At 35.0% G+C, this 21,532-nt stretch overlaps 1 protein-coding gene across 2 annotated transcripts; it reads left to right on the plus strand.

Moving 5' to 3' along the window:
- The first annotated feature begins 2,105 nt into the window (after positions 1-2,105).
- On the plus strand, positions 2,106-21,499 carry dync1i2b (dynein, cytoplasmic 1, intermediate chain 2b). Of its 2 annotated transcripts, XM_067458911.1 has the most exons (17): positions 2,106-2,243; positions 4,191-4,299; positions 4,439-4,553; positions 6,610-6,700; positions 9,931-9,990; positions 11,393-11,508; positions 11,584-11,670; positions 11,776-11,938; positions 12,015-12,114; positions 12,236-12,361; positions 14,568-14,714; positions 14,799-14,912; positions 15,648-15,781; positions 16,251-16,395; positions 17,606-17,746; positions 17,816-17,941; positions 19,410-21,499. In XM_067458911.1, exons 2-17 carry the CDS (start codon positions 4,192-4,194, stop codon positions 19,521-19,523), a joined length of 1,887 nt encoding a protein of 628 aa, XP_067315012.1. In that variant the 5' UTR covers positions 2,106-2,243; position 4,191; the 3' UTR covers positions 19,524-21,499. The 2 variants fall into 2 exon arrangements, with proteins under 2 accessions (XP_067315012.1, XP_067315013.1); XM_067458912.1 differs by lacking the exon at positions 9,931-9,990.
- The last annotated feature ends 33 nt before the right edge of the window (positions 21,500-21,532 follow it).

Here is a 21,532-nt window from a genome sequence, read left to right on the forward strand (position 1 = left end):
CTACTCTACTCTATTCTATTCTATTCTATTCTATTCTACTCTACTCTATTCTACTCTACTCTACTCTACTCTATTCTATTCTATTCTATTCTATTCTATTCTATTCTATTCTATTCTATTCTATTCTATTCTATTCTATTCTACTCTACTCTACTCTACTCTACTCTATTCTACTCTATTCTATTCTATTCTATTCTATTCTATTCTATTCTATTCTATTCTATTCTATTCTATTCTATTCTATTCTACTCTACTCTACTCTACTCTACTCTACTCTATTCTATTCTATTCTATTCTATTCTATTCTATTCTATTCTACTCTACTCTACTCTACTCTACTCTACTCTACTCTACTCTATTCTATTCTATTCAAATATGTATTAGTTTTCTATAATTATAAGCATGCGTTTTCTTAGAAAACTTTATAGTGACATTTTTTTATTTACTATGCCGGTGTTTTTATTACAGCATGTAAATACAATGTAAATATTTAATTATATTTTTATGTTATATTTTATTATAGTACTTTATTAAAAAAAACAATGTTTATCCTTTATTTTTAGTCATTTATTTTATTATTTTCTTTCATATTCCTTATCATTTTCATTTCTGACTACTATAGAAAAAACATGAGTTTTCTTAGAAAATGTTATAGTTACATTTTTAAATTTACTATGTATCTTTTTTTTATTGCTGCATGTAAATACAACGTAAATATTTAATTATATTTTATATGTTATTTTTTATTATTGTACTTTTGTACTATTAAAAACATCTTAGAGGGATAGTTCACCCAAAAATGAAAAATAGCCCATGATTTTCTATTTTCCATGATTCTAGGTGTAAATGACTTTCAGACGAGTACAATCAGAGTTACATTAAAAATTGCCCTGGCTCTTCCAAGCTTTATAATGGCAGTGAATGGACGTTTTTGCTTTGAAATCCATAAAAGTCCATCTATCCATCATACAAAATATCCACATAGCTCCTTCTTAAGCAAAGCTTCTGCCATTATAAAGCTTGGAAGAGCCAAGACAATTTTTTTGTAAAATATAACTGAATATTCGTCTGAAAGTATACACGTAGACATGAGGGTGAGTAAATCCTGGGCTAATAATTTTAATTTTAAATCATCTATCTATCTCTGTCCTTTAGTGTGCATGGATAAAGCAACATATTTAATTTTATATTTTACATTTTTTGTTGGGTTTCCGTTAATGCTCTATTTGCATTTTATTATTTTGATTATTTAGTATAAAAATCTATCCATTTATTAAGTAGACAATATTTCATTACTGATGTCAAGCACAGTGCTGATTGCCACAATGCTACAACAAAATGCCAAAACAAATTACTCCATATGTCCACTACCTATTAAATTCAATCAAATCTCTGATTTAACCCAGTGCGTCATCGTGATACTGGAATGGCAGCTATTTATTTTATTTTATTTTTTATATTTTTTATTTTGATGCTCATTTTTAAGCATAACTTTTCTCCACACACACATTTGTGATTTGGGACAATATGCAATAGGCCCCTGGTATTTAAATTCACAAAATTAAATATTTGACTATCTGGTATAAAGATATATATTTTTGTTATACAAAAATAAGAGTTTGGAGCTATATTTGGTGGTTGACTTAATAATAATATATGGAAAATACCACATACACAAACAGAAATTAACAAATAATAAATCTAACGTTATATTATTTAAAAAATTACTTATATTACTTTATATTATTTTAAAAAGTTATATTATTAAAAAAATTACTATTAAACTCATTGTGGTTCTAAAATATAAAACGGACAGAACTGTTTCCCCCTGTAGTTATTTTTTCCCCTGTGTTTCCTGTAAATGCAATAGATAGGCCTGCTAATGCACTGTGATCATATGTGTATTGTATGTTGTTCTTATTCTGCAATACACAAAAAATATATGTATATTTTAAAAAAACTGTTCTCAAAAATCTAAAATAAAAAATTAATTAAAAGTATTTTTTTTCTAAAGGAAGTTCATCACTAATCAATTAAGCTAATGTGCGCCATCTAGTGGTCGCGTTATGAAACGCAACATCCGCTTTGTTTGAGAAAAGCGCCTCACGGTACCCGTAGCAGCATCCCAGATTCAGCACTGCCGCTGCTGTCACAACAGAGAAAGAGGATAATAACTTATTAGTCCGCTGACTGAAGAATAATCCTTTTCATACCGACTCCAAGCCGCTAATATTTTATTTCAAGTAAGAAAAATGTTTTCTTTATTAATCAGTAGGGTTTCTAGTGTTATAATGAATTATTGTGTGTTTTAATGTCGATGTTTCTGCATTGATTCATGTGGCCGTCTGACGTGTGCGGTTTAACTTGTCATTTATGTTATAATAACTTCTACAGATTTTATTGAAATTAACTTAAAACAACGCTCAAAATTAATTCCTAATGTATTGTGTTTTTAAGCATAATTTCAAATGGTTTGGAGAAGAAGAAGAAAAAAAAGAGAAAGAAACATAAATGCACAACTGATGCGAGCGGACAGATGATTATGTATTTAATCTTTTTCAGATCAACAGTCCTGCGCGCGAGGTTTAAATAATCTCATTTATGACCCCACAAGTAATTATGCTTTTAAACAAATGGTTTTATGTTAGTTTGCATGTTTTCACCGGGCGGTTTCGCTATGCAGCCATATTGACTGACCATCCGGGACTCTTATAGGAGTGTCCCGTGTGTGTGTGTGTGTGTGTGTGTGTGTGTGTGTGTGTGTGTGTGTGTGTGTGTGTGTGTGTGTGTGTGTGTGTGTGTGTGTGTGTCTCATTGGGCTATCTCTTCTCAGACTACACGGGCAACGCAGCGAGTTGTCAAACTTGTAATTTAGTAAAAAAGAAACCGATACATATTATTTTATATAATGTAAAATTATTATTATTATTTTTATTATATTTATATGAAGTTATGCGTTAAGTTTGCTGGTAAATATATTTGATAAATGTTAGAAATGTATGGCATTCAGTATTGAAAAACCGAATGTAGTTCCAGTTTCTAAGTTCCTAAATTTGATTTAAAGTCGCAGTTTGAGGGTGTAAAGTATTAGAATTAAAATTCAGTTTGAAAATAAATGAATATAACTACTATATTAATACTATTAATATTTATATAATGTTTTATATACCATAATAAATCTTGCACACAAGATTATTTCCATACTCTTTACCAACATTAGATAAATGAAATTGTCACCTATTGAAAAAATAAAATACATTTTTATATATATATACATACATATATATATATATATATATATATATATAATGTCTTTGTAACAATTTCTCAGAATACTCTCATTTACATTGTATATTTATACAAAAGATTTATGATGCTGTATGTAAACATTTTAATCTGTATTGATGGATCAATTGCTCATTGTTTTGATAAGGTTGTTGAACTTAGTTTAGAGAAATATTAAATCTGAAAAAGTATTTTACATGTCAGAGAATAAATTTGCCACAAATCATCAAAATTAAATTGGTAAAACTTGTGATGGACTTCTGAAATTCTTCTGAAAACGGGCATTTACACTATTTGATAAATCAAGGCAGTATACAAATATTTTTATATATTTGTGTATGTATATATTTTTTAAATTACAAATGAAATAACTAAATAATCACTTAAAACAACAAATAATTAAATGCATAAAAGCCAATTTTAGTGGGTATTCCATAAAAGGATATTTTAAGGCACACTTTTTTCAGCTGCTTTTGAAATACATTTTTAAATCCTTGATTCAGTTCAGTAAATTCTTCTTCCTATCATCCCCTTCAATTTCCTGATCCAACTCTTGCGGTTTGTGTTCATTTTAAGTTCACACTCTCATCATAAATCGAAAAGATCCGGTTCTCAAATTCAGACTTTTACTCAACCCTGCAACATTAAGTTTGCAAAATATGTCCTATTTATTAAACCGGAGTGAAGCTGTGGATGAAGCAGTAGTGTGGTGTTGGTAATCCTGCACATTGAGTACGTGGGTGTGGTGGACCAGAATGACCTCAGATGTGTGTGATATTCCCTGAATGACCACTAGAGGCCTCTCCTGTAATATGAATTATAGAAATAAAAGCAGCATCAAGCAAGCAAAGGCTTTCTTGGCAAATACACTCAAAATACTTAAATGTTTGTGTGTCTGTCTGCAGAATGTCTGACAAAAGTGAGCTGAAAGCAGAGTTAGAGAGAAAGAAACAACGACTGGCCCAGATCAGGGAGGAGAAGAAGAGGAAAGAGGAAGAACGCAAGAAGAAAGAGGTGAGCTATAGTCTAAACTGTAGTGATTTGACTTCTGTGTTTGTGATGTCCTGAAACACATCTCTCTCTCTCTCTCTCTCTCTCTCTCTCTCTCTCTCTCTCTCTCTCTCTCTCTCTCTCTCTCTCTCTCCTGCTGTAGCTGGATGGACGGAAGGAGGGAGCGTCTCCCCCGCAGGATGACTCTGATCTGGAGAAGAAGAGGAGGGAGGCAGAGGCCTTGCTGCAGAGCATGGGGATAGTGGATGCCTCCATGGGTATGAAACAACAAAGTAGCATGGGAAATTAAATTAGGTTTTTGTCACTAACAAGTGGTGACAACAAACAACCTACTTAAAAACATTGTAAAAGGGGCATTTTGCAATGAGAAAAGGCTATTTATTGAACTATACAGCAAAAATAATGCATCCTCTATTTGTTCATCAGACAGACACACATTAACACACCTAACACACCAGTATGTTAATGACACCTATCGGGTGATCAGAAACTTAGTCCACTCAATCTCTGTGTTATTGTTATTGTTAGGTGCGATTAAAATACATTTTAAAGGTGCACTATGCAACTTTCCGTCCACTGGAGGGCGCCTATTCAAAACAAAGGCGTAGTTTGATGATGCCAAGTGTGAGCGCAGCATCTTGGGACATGTGGTCTTCATAAAATGGGCTCGGGCAGAAATCATGTTAATGGATGCGGTTATTAACGTTACTGTAGTGTAAAGCAGAGCAGGACCGAGTGTTGTGGAGCTGAGCACGGCCGCTGGAGCAATTGTTAAAGAAATACCCGCCTTGGGAAAACCCGGACTTTTATTATGACGGGACGGGACAGAGTCGCCGGGCACCTGCACTGATCCGCTCTTGCGGTTATGATTATGAGGTAATGCAGCTCTGTTTATCATATTAGATACATTTAAGTGTGTTGAAAATTATGTAATGACGTTACTCCGTTTGTTTAGCCTAGAAATCTAGACGCACCCTAGCGGCAGCAAATTTAATCTGCCCGCAAGTGTCGTCTAGGAACTCTCAATACCCTTCTGAGCTGTATTCCCCTCACTCTGGATGGGCCAATCACATCGTGTATAGAGTCGGTGGGCGGGGCCATAATGACGACGGCAGAGTTGCGTTTGCGTGCTTCTAGTAAACACAGAAACTGGCGAACGACGGCGGTCTTTCGAATCAGCTTTGACCGCGACTCTGGAAGACTTGGAGTTAAGCTTTTCTCTGAGAAAAGAACAAAGAGCGGCACTGAAGTCATTCTTAAAAAGGGAAGATGTGTTCAGAGTTTAGCCGACCGGATACGGCGAATGTTTAATCTATCAACAAACTCTGTTTCACCTTCGTTGCTCTGGTTGGTTGTAGCGCTATCCTATCGCGTGCAGAGGGAGTTTGAAAGACAACCGTTTATCCCGCCCCTCGGATTGAGCTGTCAATGGTGAGTTCCCAGACCAAACATCTTGATGTGGGTCTGGCTTGTCAGGCGACCGTTTGTTCACTTGTTCACAGTGCTAAGAGTAAAGCGCTCCTGCCAAATTAAACACGAAACTGAGGGTAACGCAGATATGACGCAATTGACAGGCGACTTCCTCAGACGCTATGCTGAAACGTCCCGGTCCTTAGTTAAAATAGCAATTTTCTCACAATTTACAAATAGTTGGAAACATTTGGGATATTGTAGGTACTCAACTGAACAAAATATATAACACCGGCCTATTGGTGTTTGGATATTTTACTGCAAATATACTACATAGTGCACATTTAATTCATTGCTTGACAGCACCTATATATGTGTGTGTGTATGTGTGTGTATGTTAATTATTTTATATATGACCTGTTTAATCCAGCCTAAGCTGGTTTTGCTGGTTTGTTAGCTGCTTACCCAGCCTGACCAGCTGACAAGAACCCAAAACCTTAAAATAAACCTAATTTGTTTTGTCATAACTATGTTATCCATTTCCTCTGGTTTTAGTTTCCATTATTATTTCTTTCCTAGTGAAATTATTTGTTTGGTTTTTGAATAAGCTCTGATGTCTTTTTAATGCATGTGGATCCTGCATGAATATTAACCACTGCCCTTTTTGTCTTTTCTTCTTTTTTTGGCTCAATTCTATTTGATTTTGCTGCTTCGTTGTGTTTCTTGCACCACCCTCTTGCTTTTTATTGCTTACCTACCTTTTGATTTATCCTTTTTTACTTGAATGTTTAAATGTTCTTTTTTTATTATTTTAAACACCCCCCTTCGCCCTGCTTATGCATGTGTGCGTAGTGCAACCTCTGCGTGTGGTAACAGAGGATACGTGTCTGTTTCACTATTTAGTCCCCCCTCCCATGTCCCCCTCTGCCAAATCAGTGGGCACACCCAGCGAAACGGGCAGCCAGGACTCAGGAGACGGCGGCACGGGGCCGAGGTGAGACGCAAACATGTGCACACTGATACAGAACATCAGAGACACTAGAGGTGGAGGGAATGACCAAGATCTTATTACACGGGAACTGTATATACACTACCATTCAAAAGGTTGGGGTGAGGAAGATCTCAAAATATATATATATATTTTTTAATAAAAAAGAATTTTTTAATTTCAAATAAATGCTGTTCTTTTGAACAATCTATAAATCAAATCATCGTGAATAGATGCATCATGGTTTCCACAATTTTTTTTGAATATTATGAAAGTTTTCAGCATTGATAATAACAAAGGGTCCTTAAGCATCAAATCATCATATCTGAACAGGTTGGAGTAATAATGCTGAACATTCAGCTTTGCATCATAAGAATAAATTACATTTTAATACACATAGAATAAATATATAGAAAATAGAAAGCATGTATTTTATAATGTAATCTTATTTCTATACATTGATTTCTATAATTTACTTCTTAATGGCCTTTCAGCTAAAAAAAATCTAACGATTACAGTCTGTTCAAAACACTGCAGCCATGTGATCACGCTCACAAGAATGAATGAGCACATTACTGGAATTGAAATTATTGGATTCCAGTTTTCTTGTGTATAAACCTCACGGTACGAACACTGGACAAGATAAGTTCATGCAATTTACATATGAATCCCCTGAGACGACGGAAAAACATACGAAGAGCAGCAGCTTTTGTTTTCTGCTCTGACAGCCACAAGACCAGCTGAACCATGAGTGTGTGTTAGAAATCAAGAACGGTGCGAGTGCTTGTCTTGGTATGTTTTTCAAACCAAACTTGGGTCTTCAGCAGACAAAGATTAAATCCTGTCTGGCTAACTCGCTTTCCATAATGTGTACACATTAGGTCAGTATCGGAGAGTAGACAGTCTTTTGTGGCTGTTTGTACACATTCCAACACATGAGCATTTACACTACAAAAGCAATCTGGTTGAATGCGTTTTCGACTACCTCTGGAATTGGTCGAAAGTAGACAAGCTCAAAACGTTTTAGACCCCGTTTAAACCTGTATTTAGCTTCGTCCACTTGTGATCCGATTGATGAAAATGCTTCTTAATACCAGGTGTAAACAGGGCCTCAGTTTTGTGGCTCCCCGGTTGTATAATACTCTACCTCAAGATATCATTCGAGGATCAATCAGTTTTTTTTTATTTTTTTATATTTGTCTGTATTCCTCTAACCTACATTTGTAAAGTGGCCATGGGCTTTAGAAAAGCACTGTAAAAATAAAAATTATTATTAGTGTTGTAAAGCCGCCCAAATCATCCCAATGGAGGCTAACGATCGGCGGGTGAAGGTTGCTGTGCGTTTGGTCTTTTCAGCGGGGCAAAGGGATTTTAATTCCAATTCCTCGTTATCTGACTCCATTTAATCATAATTTCGAATTTAGGTTAGAATGCCACTTGGTTATTTGGTCATTATATGTAATAGTTTAACTACACATTTAATTATTCCGTTTAACCCTTTGTTGAAATTATACCCAACCTGAATAATTCCAGAGCAAGTCAGAATCAATCAAAGTGTAACAATTTATTAACAATCAGGTAAATGTATAAAGCCAATTAATCAATTCAAAGGTAATCCATATATAACACCAAATACTCTGAAGTAAAGAATGAAATATAGACCTGACTTCTGAAAATGACATAATGCTGGCTATCTTGAGACATCCAGCATTACGGGCTGACCGTATTAAAGTGTCAAGCCCTGAGCTCTTTGCAACATTTCCTTAAATACCCAGAAACAAATGTACAAACTCTTTCAAATGTAAACACGAGTTCACAATGGCAATTTGCCTTAATCAAGACTTGTATTGATGTAAAGGCCAAATGGCTGAAAGCCACACCCACCAAACTAAGACAAGATATCTCTAAACTCTTAAAACATTGATTATCTTATGGTTAACTTCTGTGGGGATGAGATCTTTGTACCAGTCGCACTGAGACATTTCAAACGATATCAAACACATATAATACTGTATCGTGTGGATTGACGTTGTAATAGAGAGATTTTGGGTGTATTTTCAGTGATCTCAGCATGAGAGAGGGTAGGAATTGGGGGAGAGGGGGTCAACACGGAAAGATGTAGATTAGCTGATACTGAGGTGAGACTTGTGTCTCCAGTTTCAAAAATATCTTACAAATCTTTCTGACCTCAAACTTTTGAAAGATAGTGTAGTTAATTTTGATTGAAATTCTATTAAAATTTGGTTTTATATATTAAACAAATTATGTACATTAAGCAACCATAAGTGATAACGTCTGTTTTTGGTTAATGAAAAAATGTAAGTAATTTATAAATAAAAGATCATCTTCATTTTTTAAAAAATTATTATTCATTACACAAGTAATACAAAAAAAAAACAGCTTTGCATTATATAACACATTTCATTATTTTAATATTTTGCTTGGAAAGCATCAACATCTTAGCTTTACTTCATGCTCTGTATTTCACATTCCACCATGTTTCACTGTAAAATAATTGTCATAGTCATCTTAACATCTTTTCATCTGTTTTTCCCATTCTTTCAATTTGTCACAATATGTTCAGTCATTTTTACAAAATGTTTTGAGTTTTCAGAGATTCAACGTTTTTCTTTAACAGCTGTTAAAACGTGCAATATGCAACGTGTATTAGTTTAACTTTATTGTTCATTCTGTTTGTCACAACTTTGTCTTGACAGATACATCCCCATTAATTTTTAAGAATCCCATCCATCACACATTAACAACACAAATTTACCAGAATTGAGCACTATCGCCATCAATCCTTAAACATTTCAAAAATCATCCACAATAATGTTAATCATCCACAAGTTTTAGTTGGTTGTTAATTTAATGTATCAAAATATCCACACTTATACATGTCACATCTATTATTTATATCACATATACAGTATATTTAGAAAGTATTCACAGGGGTTCATTTAGGGGTTTAAATACTTTCTGAATGCAGTGTACACTGTACAGCAAAAACGGTGGACACACTTCTACTATCTTGCATCATAACACACCCACCCTTCATAAACATAGACATGCAGATAAACGTACTGTAATACAATATATGTCAAATACTTTTGGGTTTGATTTCTACTGTCTGTATTGCATTGTGTACTATGTGAAAGTCATCTGCATGCACATGTATATTTGTGTATAACAGCGACTCTCCCTTGTAACCGTCTGCATGCGTGTGTCTCTAACAGGACTCTTCATTGGGACTCTGACCCCTCTACTCTACTGCTCCATTCAGACTCTCAGCTCGGGTACTGCTGTCTCGCTCTCATTAATATCACTCCTGCTGCGCTTTACCTGCACTCTCTGCTTTTATTATCCACATCTCCTTCATTTATCCTTCTGTCACATTTATCCTCTCACTCTTTCTTTTTTTCATGGACAGTCATAAGGGACCGTGAATACACCGTGACTCCCCCAACACAAATGATGTCTATCTATCTTAAAAGTCATTGCTGCAAAAATGTTTTTGAACATGTTTGCATTACAGTCCCGCCGCTTGAGTGACCCATGAATTATTAGTGTACAATCTTATTTCCGGTCGGATTCCGAAGTGTTTAGACAGCCCACTGTTGCTATGGTTACCTTTTCTGACCAACTATGAAACTATGAAATTAATTAAAACTATTAAAACTACATGTAGTTTAGTATGTACTTCCTTATACCCTTAAACTGTTGTACTGACTTTTTAGACACATTATCACTGATCAGGAGATGGAAATTCTAATTTTAATTATTTTAATTTGGTATTTACTTATTGTTTATTAATCGTTATTAATGGATTATTTGTTTATTTTTTATTCATTTATTTTAATTATTAAAAAATATTTTAATTTTTTTTCCATTTATTTCCCCCATTTATTAATACATGTAAAATGTATATAATAATTTAATTTATAATTAATCTTATTTTATTTAATATTTATTTACTGATTAATTATTTGTTGTTTTAATTTAATCATTTATCTATTTTAATTGATTTATTTTGATTTAAGTATTTAATTAATTTAATGTTTATTTAAAAATGTAGTTAATTAAATGTATTTATTGTTAATTAAATCGTTGTTTTTAATTAAATTATTTACTTTTTAAATTATTTATTTTAACTTAATTATTTTTTATTAATTCATTGTTGATTTATTTATTTAGAATTTATTTATTTAATGTTTTTAAATGCAATGTATCATTTTCAGTTTAAATTGTTTAATAATTTTTAATTAATCGTATTAATTAAATGAATTCATTTTAATACATTTTTATTTAAAGCTGCAGTCCGTAACTTTTTGCGCTCTAGCGTTTAATAAACAGAACTGCATGTGTCTTGCGGAAGAACATTGCAGCCGGAGCTACTTCTCTCTGTTTATGTCTATGGCGAGTCACGCAGGGACTGTGCTCCTCCGCAGCGGTTCCTACCAGTCTGGCCTGAAATAGTCCCAATGTAAACACTTATTATAAGTGTACCATAATGATTCAGGGTAAGACAAAAACATGGTTTAGAAAATGGATTCATGTTGTACATTGTCATTGTATAATATTTGTAAATCATGAACTCAAAAAAAATTACAGACAGCAGCTTTAATAATTTATTACAGCTATTTGTATGTGTATCCCACAGTCTTTTTCAGTCTAAGCATACGTGTCTGTGTTTTGCAGACGTGGCCCGCTGAAGTTGGGCATGTCAAAGGTCACGCAGGTGGACTTCCCGCCCAAAGAGATGGTGTCATACTCAAAAGAGACCCAGACGCCCACACAGACTCATCACAAAAATGGTAAGTCACGCACACGCTGCTTTTCTTTAAAGGATCAGTGTTCGAATGAAACCACTCTTTCCCTGCTGTCTGTAGATGAGGAAGAGGAGGAAGATCTGGCTGTGACACAGCCTGTTCTGGAGCCTCAAGAGGAGAAAGACTTTCAAAAAGAGGAAGAAGAAGGTAGGGCTCTAAAACACAACAACAAGAGAAAACACGTTCGCTAGTTGTCTCTTAACAATTTAGCTTTAAATGAATATTGATGAAGATAACTTTTTCTGTGTGTAGGGCCTCCTCATGAGCTGACGGAGGAAGAGAAACAACAGATTATCCACTCAGAGGAGTTCATGACTTTCTTCGACCACAGCTCTCGTATCATGGAGCGTGCTCTCTCTGAGCAGGTGGATGTGTTTTTCGACTACAGTGGACGAGACCTTCAGGATAAAGAGGGGTGAGGAGCGTTTGTTCATCTGTTATCAAATGTGGAACGGCTCTGGTGTGTTATAGTGTAATTGTGTTTGTTTCAGGGAGTCTCAGGCTGGAGCCAAACTCTACCTGAACAGACAGTTTGCGGACGAACGCTGGTCTAAACACAGAGTCGTTACCTGTCTCGACTGGTCACCACAGGTGCATGATCATGCAATTAAGTCAAGTGTGCCCAAACTTTTGATTGATAGTGTGTATTTAGTTAAATACTGCTTTTTTTGTTAAATACTGCTCACTATCCCTGTTTTCTCGTTCCCATCAGTACCCTGAGCTGCTGGTAGCATCATACGGTAGTAATGAGGATGCTCCACATGAGCCGGACGGCGTGGCTCTCGTCTGGAACATGAAATATAAGAAAACCACCCCGGAATATGTGTTCCACTGTCAGGTGACAATCTCAGTGCTTTAAAATAAAATAATAATTTACATTATTTTAGTGTCCTCATTACATGTGGTTACTATATTAAAAACTAGAAATTATAGCAACTAATCCTCAACCAAAAATGAGTATAATGGGGCAAATAAGTATTAAGTCAGCCACCAATTGTGCAAGTTCTCCCACTTAAAAAGATGAGAGAGGCCTGTCATTTTCATCATAGGTACACTTCAACTATGAGAGACAGAGTGAGAAAAAAAATACACAAAATCACATTGTCTGATTTGTAAAAAATGTATTTGCACATTATGGTGAAAAATAAGTATTTAGTCACCTACAAAAAAAGCAAGATTTCTGGCTCTCACAGACCTGTAACTTCTTCTTTAAGAGGCTCCTCTGTCTTCCACTTGTTACCTATATTAATGGCACCTATTTGAACTCATTATCAGCATAAAAGACATGTTCACAACCTCAAACAGTCAGACACCAAACTCCACTATGGCCAAGACCAAAGAGCTATCAGGACACCAGAATCACAATTGTAGACCTGCACCAGGCTGGGAAGACTGAATCTGCAATAGGTACGCAGCTTGGTGTGAAAAAATCATCTGCGGGAGCAATTATTAGAAAATGGAAGACATACAAGACCACTGATAATCTCCCTCGATCTGGGGCTCCGTGCAAGATCTCGCCCTGTGGGATCAAAATAATCACAAGTACGGTGAGCAAAAATCCCAGAACCACACAAGGGGACCTAGTGAATGACCTGCAGAGAGCTGGGACCAAAGAAACAAAGGCTACCATCATTAACACACTACACCGCCAGGGACTCAAATCCTGCAGTGCCAGACGTGTCCCCCTGCTTAAGCCAGTATGTCTAGGCCCATCTGAAGTTTGCTAGAGAGCATTTGGATAATCCAGAAGAAGACTGGGGGAATGTTATATGGTGAGATGAAACCAAAATATAACTTTTTGGTAAAAACTCAACTTGTCGTGTTTGGAGGAGAAAGAATGCTGAGTTACACCATACCTACTGTGAAGAATGGGGGTGGAAACATCATGCTTTGGGGCTGTTTTTCTGCAAAGGGACCAGGACGATTTTGAGTAAAAACCTCCTTCCATCAGCAAGGGCATTGAAGATGAAACGTGGCTGGGTCCTTCGGCATGACAATGATCCCAAACACACTGCCCAGGCAACGAAGGAGGGTCTTCATAAGAAGCATTACAAGGTTGTGGAGTCTTCTCAACCCCATAAAAAATCTTAGGAGGGAGTTGAAAATCCGTTTTGCCCAGCGACAGCCCCAAAACATCACTGCTCTAGAGGAGATCTGCATGGAGTAATGGGGCAAACTACCAGCACCAGTGTGTAAAAACCTTTTGGTCTTACAGAAAACGTTTGACCTCTGTCATTGCCAACAAAGGGTATATAACAAAGTATTGAGATGAACTTTGTTATTGACCAAATACTTAATTTCCATCATCATTTGCATAAATTCATTAAAAATCCGACAATGTGATTTTTTTTTTTTCATTCTGTCTCATAGTTGAAGTGTGCCTATGATGAAAATTACAGGTGTCTCACATATTTTTAAGTGGGAGAACTTGCACAATTGGTTGCTGACTAAATACTTTTGCCTCACTGTACTACTAATAAGTAATAATTATTATTACTCAGTACTCTAACAAGGACACCTTACAATAAAGTGTTCTTAAGATCACAAATTATTTATCTCTTGAAAATGAAGAAGATTGTGAAAGAGACTGGACACAAAATAAAAAAGTTGTGATTGAGAAACAAAATAATAATAATAAATATTTTATTAAAATAAATAATTACATTAAAAATAATAAACAAATAATACATTATTTTAATTAAAACAAATTATTTTGAAAAAGGGATGACTGGGTAGATTTATTAATTTATTTAAATAAATACAAGCATGGATACATAAATCAAAAATCACACAGTAAACTTTGAAATTCTTAAAAATGAATCTGCTGAAAGGTTATATGTTCAGTCAGTATGTGAATTACAGGTTTATGGAAGGCTTGAACCTGCTCAAGATGTCAAAATACATAATAAACTAAATATATTGTTAATAACAACAAACATTTTATTTAGTCATTTTTATTTTATTAGATATTATATTTTAAGATAAAAATATTATCATGTTGAGATTCAAAGGTCACATGGCTCATGGAATATGTCTTTGTTTAGTCTGCAGTGATGTCAGCAGCGTTTGCTCAGTTTCATCCTAATTTGGTGGTTGGAGGCACATACTCGGGTCAGATCGTCCTGTGGGACAACCGGAGTAACAAACGCACCCCTGTGCAGAGGACGCCACTCTCAGCCTCAGCTCACACGGTACATGAGGACAAACACCTCTGCATCATCTTCATTCACACTGTTCTGGTGGCTCATTTCCATCACTGCTCTCTCTCTCTCCAGCACCCGGTGTACTGTGTGAATGTGGTGGGGACTCAAAACGCTCACAACCTCATCAGCATCTCCACGGATGGGAAGATGTGCTCCTGGAGTCTGGACATGCTGTCTACACCACAGGTGACATGCACACACCATCTGCATACTCTACCTTCAAAAGTGTCTGGCCAGTAAGATTTGCTTTGATTTTTTCAAAAGAAATTAATACTTGTATTCAGCCAGGACACATTAAATTGATCAAAAATGACAGTAAAGACATTTATCATGTTACAAACTAATGTCTATTTCAAATACTTTCTATTCAACCTGAGTCCTGAAAAACTAAATATATGATCAAAATATATTTAGTCAGTATATGAATTACAGGTCTTGAACCTGCTCAAGATGTCAACATATATAATAAACCAAATGTACTGTTAATAACAACAATATTTTATTTAGTCATTTTATTTTATTAGATATTATATTTTAGAAAACAGTTATTTTAAATTGTAGTAATTGTTCACAACATTACTATTTTTACTGTATTTTGAATCAAATAAATGCAGCTGTGTTGAGCAGAAGGGACTTCTTTCAGAAACATGAATAAATTATTTCCTCAGGGAATACAGGTAAAACATGTATTTGAATGCACTGTAAGTCTGCCATGAACATTAACATAACAATTCTACAATCAGTCCAAAAAACGTCAACAAAAAGTCTTAGTAGGCATACTAGGCAACACACTAGGGTTTAAAACAGGGCCATTTTCTCTCTTTCATCCAGATACACAAAAGTCAAACTCCCACTTGCTGTGTGTGTTTGTGCGTGTGTGTGTGTGCGCGCATGTGTGCGTGTTTGTGTTTGTGTGTGTAGGACAGTCTGGAGCTTGTGTTCAAACAGTCCAAGCCAGTTGCCGTGACCTCCATGTCATTTCCTCTGGGTGACGTCAATAACTTTGTTGTGGGCAGTGAGGACGGGTCTGTCTACACCGCCTGTAGACATGGCAGGTAAGAGTGTGATCGGTGGAGTGTTTTTGTGTTAGTTTCACATGATCCACACAAGTGTTTGAGTTCTATTGGGGTGTGTGTGTGTGTGTGTGTGTGTGTGTGTGTGTGTGTGTGTGTGTGTGTGTGTGTGTGTGTGTGTGTGTGTGTGTGTGTGTGTGTGTGTGTGTGTGTGTGTGTGTGTGTGTGTGTGTGTGTGATGGGTAGGTTTAGGGGCAGGGGCAGTGTAGGGGGATAGAATGTACAGTTTGTACGGTATAAAAACCATTACGTCTATGGAGAGTCCCCACAAAGATAGTGAACCAGACGTGTGTGTGTGCCCTTGTTTATATAACATTGTTGGGACATCCCCATAAGGATAGTAAAACCTGAGATCACCAGCCAGCGGTCCCCACTTTTCAAAAGGCTTATAAATTATACAGGATGAGTTTTTTTGAGAAAGTAAAAATGCAGAATGTTTCCTGTGTTGTAGTAAAGCGGGCATCAGTGAGATGTTTGAGGGTCATCATGGACCAATCACAGGGCTCGATTGCCACGCAGCGGCAGGACCGGTCGACTTCTCTCATCTGTTCGTCACTTCCTCTTTTGACTGGACCGTGAAACTCTGGAGCACCAAGGTGCCAAACACACTACTATCATAAACACTACATCTACACTACTGAAGCGGTAACTCAGGTCCGGTGGAGAATTTATTTCATGTTTTTATTTATATATTATTATTTTTATTTTTATTTTTTATTATAATTTTTTTTTATTATGGTATTTTTTTAATATTGTTAGTTATTGTTAGTGTTAGTTTTAATTTTAACTTCAGTTGTATTCATTTTAGTTATTCAATTCTTCAATTTTGGTTTGTTATTTTCATTCAAGTTTTTTAAGTTTTATTTTTTATCTAATTTATATTAATTTAATTTAAGCTTTATTTTAATAAATTATTTTTGAAATAGGTTTAATTTAAAGGAAAAACACTGGTCTGTTTGGGTCTCTCCTGACACGCTTTAATTAATTTTTTATTACATTTTAGTAATTTTATTACTTTAAATAAACTTTTATTTTTGTTTTCATTCAGATTTTTTTTAAGTTGACGTTTTCATCTAATACTTTTATTTTATTTCATTTCAGCTTTATTTCAATTAATGAAAATTATTTGTAATCACTTGAGTTTTAGTTAACAATAGCCAAGTTTCCATCCAGTTTTTAATGGTGTGCGTGAAGATGAATCGATGATTAGTGAAGGAGATTACCAGGAATAAATCATAACTACCCCATAATACGAAGACTAGACTGAACAAAGAACAGGAAACTAAGGGCTTTAATACACAGGGAGACAGAATGATTGACAGGTGAATGTAATCATTAGTAACTAAGGGAACTAACTAGGGATTAAACAAGACTCAACTGAACTGAACTCAAACAATGATTATATTTTAACTTGCAATGTTACAAAATAAAAGGAACATCAAATTAAGACTATCAAGAAAAAAGATATTAGACAAATTACAAAAATTAAGAAAGAACGATGTTTGAGAACATTATTATTATTATTATTATTATTATTATTATTATTATTAGTATTATTATAGATTTTATTTATAGGCGCTTTTCATGGCACTCAAGGACACAAAATCCACAAAAAAATTATTACATCAAACAATAAAGGCAGTACAGCAACAGACAACAACAACAGTAAAATAATAAAAATGTTATGTCTAATTTCTAATTTAATACTTCATTTGACCTTTTTTTCCATGGACGACATTTTTTTTGTAATAGTTTTTGTTTTAGTTTACAATAACAACCCTGGTCTGTTTGTGCCTCTCCTGACAGAACAATAAGCCTTTGTACTCTTTTGAGGACAATTCAGACTACGTGTATGATGTCATGTGGTCGCCCACACACCCGGCTCTGTTTGCTTGTGTGGACGGAGTCGGACGCTTGGACCTGTGGAACCTGAACAATGAAACTGAGGTACACATATCTCATAGAAATATAATATGAACAAATCCACAAATCTTGAATGATTATGTGCTGCTTCAGGTTCCCACAGCAAGCGTAATGGTGGAAGGAAACCCCGCGCTGAACCGCGTGCGCTGGGCTCACTCGGGACGGGAGGTGGCCGTCGGCGACTCTGAGGGACAGGTGCACATTTATGACGTTGGAGAGGTGAGTTTGCATGGAAGCTCCTTTCCACCACAGAATTAAAAATGTTCTTTAGACTTTTTATTTAAAAATTCTGGATTTTTTCCACAAACTTTTTATTTCAGATATAAACTCGCAACTTGCAAGAATATTTATTTTTCTGCAATTCTGACATTTTATAACTGTCAGAATTGCACTGTTATAACTGCTACTACAGTATTTCTCAGATTTCCAACTTTATATCTCGCAGTTCTACCTTTTTTTTCATGCAATTGCGAGGCAAAAAGCCAGAACTGAGAGAAAATTGCGAGTTTATTTCTCACAATTCTAAGAAAATAAGTTATAACTGCAAGGTATATACTCGCAATTGCAAAAAAAGATAGAATTTAGTTTATATCTCACAATTGACATTTCGCAAAATTGTGATATAAACTTAACAAATAGAGATAAACTCAAAAGCGTGAAAAAAGTGACTTGCAGGTGTTTATATCTTAGAAAAAAACATCAGAATTGCAAGATACATTTTTTTTTATTTTGCAAGTTTATATCTTTCTGATATAATTCTGACTTTATTTCTCACACTTGTGACTATTTCTCAGATTTGCCACTTTATTTTGACCTTTTCATGCAGCCATGAGATATAAACTAGCAACTGCGAGTTAAAAAGTCAGAATTGCGAGATAAACTCGTAACTGAGAGAAAAAGTCACAATTGCGAGTTTATATTTCACAATTTTGAGAAAAAAAACATAAAAATCACAAGATATAAACTTGTAATTGAGAGAAAAAGTCTGAAATGCAAGTTAATATCTTGCAATTCTGACCTAATTTTTTCAGATCTGTGACTTTATTTCTCACATTTGCCACCGTATATCTCGCAATTTTGACTTTTTTCATGAGACTGAGATACAAACTAGAAATTGTAAATTATAAAGTTATATTTGCGAGTATAAGCTCACTTGCAAGGAGGAAAGTCAGAATTGTCACCTGACTTTATCTTTAAAAAAAAAAAAAAACATCAGAAATACAAGATACAAAATCGTAAGTGAAAGAAAAAACGATTTTTTTCTTGCAATTCTGACTATTTCTCAGATTTGCCACAATAGATCACAATCCTGACTTTTTTCGCAAAATTGCAAATATAAACTTGCAATTGCGAGTTTAAAAAATCAGAATTATGATAGAACATTTTCAGATTACTTTTTTCCCTCAAAACTGCGAGTTTATGTCTTAGAAAAAACAAGAATTGCAAGAGATAAACCTTTAATCAAGAGAAAAGATTCTGCAATTCTGACTTTATTTCTCACATTTGCAACTTTATACATCGCAATTCTGACTTTTTTCCCATAATTCAGAGATATAAACTCACGATTCTGAGGGAAAAAAGTCTGAATTGAGAAGTCTCAATAATTTTTTCATTAGTTTGAATTCCGTGGTGAAACAAGCCTCCATAAGTTTGTCATTGAAACGCCTCTTGTGTTTTTTCTCTGCAGCAAATATCAGTGCCCCGGCAGGATGAGTGGACTCGGTTTGTTCGCACGCTCACTGAACTCAACGAGAACCGTGAGGACGTGGAGGAACTGGCTGCTCAACGATTGGCTGCATGATCTCCATAGCAACCCCTGCTGACCAATGACGGTTCCCCTGCATTTGCATATCTCCACCCTCTCTGAATTTATTTTAGTGTTACTGGATGACAATCTAGGGCTTTTTAATTCTAAATGGACATGGATTATTTCAGAAAACCAGGCTGCTTTTAACAAATTAAGCACTTAATGTTGCTAAACATTTTGGAGAGTAATATTTGTAGTGGAATGGGTTGGTAAACTTGGGTAACGTAGATCATATCAGGTGGGAATTATAATGTTTTTATCTATTTATAGGATTAGAGCACTACAGATATGCAAAGTATTGTACAGCATCTTTATAACAAAGACACTGATGTAACCTAGAGTAACTGCAGAAATGGGTTTTTAAGAGGTGGAATATTTTTTAACATTCCCTTCTGGACCCTCCCTTTCACATTATTGGAATATTTATAGCTTTTTAACAAATGCGTTTTGTTTTTAGCTCAAAGACTGAACATGTATGTTTGTAATAGCTCAGAGCAGAATCTGCACACTTTCCAACGTAACTCAGTTCTTACATCTGAATGCCTTAAAGCGAAACTTAGAACACACATGAACACTCACGGATCCACAATCTTCCATCACACAGCATAAGGATATAATAATGGTGCTTGTTGATCCCGGCGCTTATGACTGAAAAACTTTCATTTTTTTTGCCTTTTCAAAGCCTGTTGGTCAAACTGAAAACTTCCCTTTGGCAAATATTTAGAATAATACACATTATTTTATTATTTTGCCACTTAATTTACTAATATATTTTAAACTGAGTAGGTCATAACTGGCTTCTCCACATCTGAATCCTGTTATGTTAATGTATCTTCTTTAACATTTTTATTCTTAAACAATTTTACATATTTTATTTAGTTTCAAATTCGTGACCTCCCAGCACATAGTGCTCTTACAGAAGTGTATTAATTTTCTGTGAATTTCTTTTACAGTATTTATGTATTTTTCTTGACATTGTTTAAGCAACATTAATTAGTGTAACTGAATCTCAAGACCCGAAAGGAGCTTTCCTTTTTTCACGTTCACATAAATAAAATAAAAAAACATTTTGGAATATTTGGAAAGGACGGGAATTGAACCTAGACTTTAAAATATTGTGGCCAGTTAAAGGGTTCAGAGCATCCAAAATAAAAAAGGACTTAAAAAAGAAGTAGTCCAGGAAATCAAACCTGCCTTAATCTAGACACAGTCTGAACCAAAGCTAGTCTGTTTCCTTTGAGTCGGTTTTATGAGTGGTGAAATGAAGGAAGCTCTGTATCTTGGCGTCTGATTACATTCATCAGGGTTCCCACAGTCATGGAAGACACGGACAAATCAGGGCATTTTAAATTTAATATATTTCCAGGGCTAGGAAAGTTGTGTAATTAAAATCTTGGAAATTTCTATTGCTTTGGATTTTTATGATTGTGTTTTTGACTGGCGATGATCTCTTTCCCTGCCATTGAGTTTTTCCGGCTCCAGCAATCCATTGATCACTGTTATAATGTAGGTGGGCACTACTACACATCTAAATAGTGAAATAGTGCAGAATCTGAGAACCGCTGAAGCAGCCGCAGAAGCATTGCTTACGCACAAGCAAGCTAAAGTGTTAATGAAATGGCATATAAATCAAAACTGCCTAACGCTGCTGAATAAAATGTAGAACCTGAAAAGGTACATGACAAGGCATAAACTTTGTGGGCGTTGATGGATTTGATCTACTCCACCTGTTTTGATTGTCATTCTGACTTTTCGTACAGAATGATGCTTAAAAGAAACGTACCCACATTAAAATGTTAATACATAATGCAAATATACAATGTTTTTGTTTGTTTGTTTAAAGGTGCAGTGTGTAGTATTTATGTGAATCTATTGACAGACATGCAATATAATAAACATAACTGTTTTCAGTGGTGTATAATGAGCTTACATAATAAACTATTATGTTTTTATTACCTTAGAATAAGCCATTTCTAGCTACATACATGGGGGTCTCCTCACAG

Source organism: Pseudorasbora parva, chromosome 12 (assembly GCF_024679245.1).
Source record: "Pseudorasbora parva isolate DD20220531a chromosome 12, ASM2467924v1, whole genome shotgun sequence".
In the NCBI taxonomy this organism is placed as follows: Eukaryota; Metazoa; Chordata; class Actinopteri; order Cypriniformes; family Gobionidae; genus Pseudorasbora; species Pseudorasbora parva.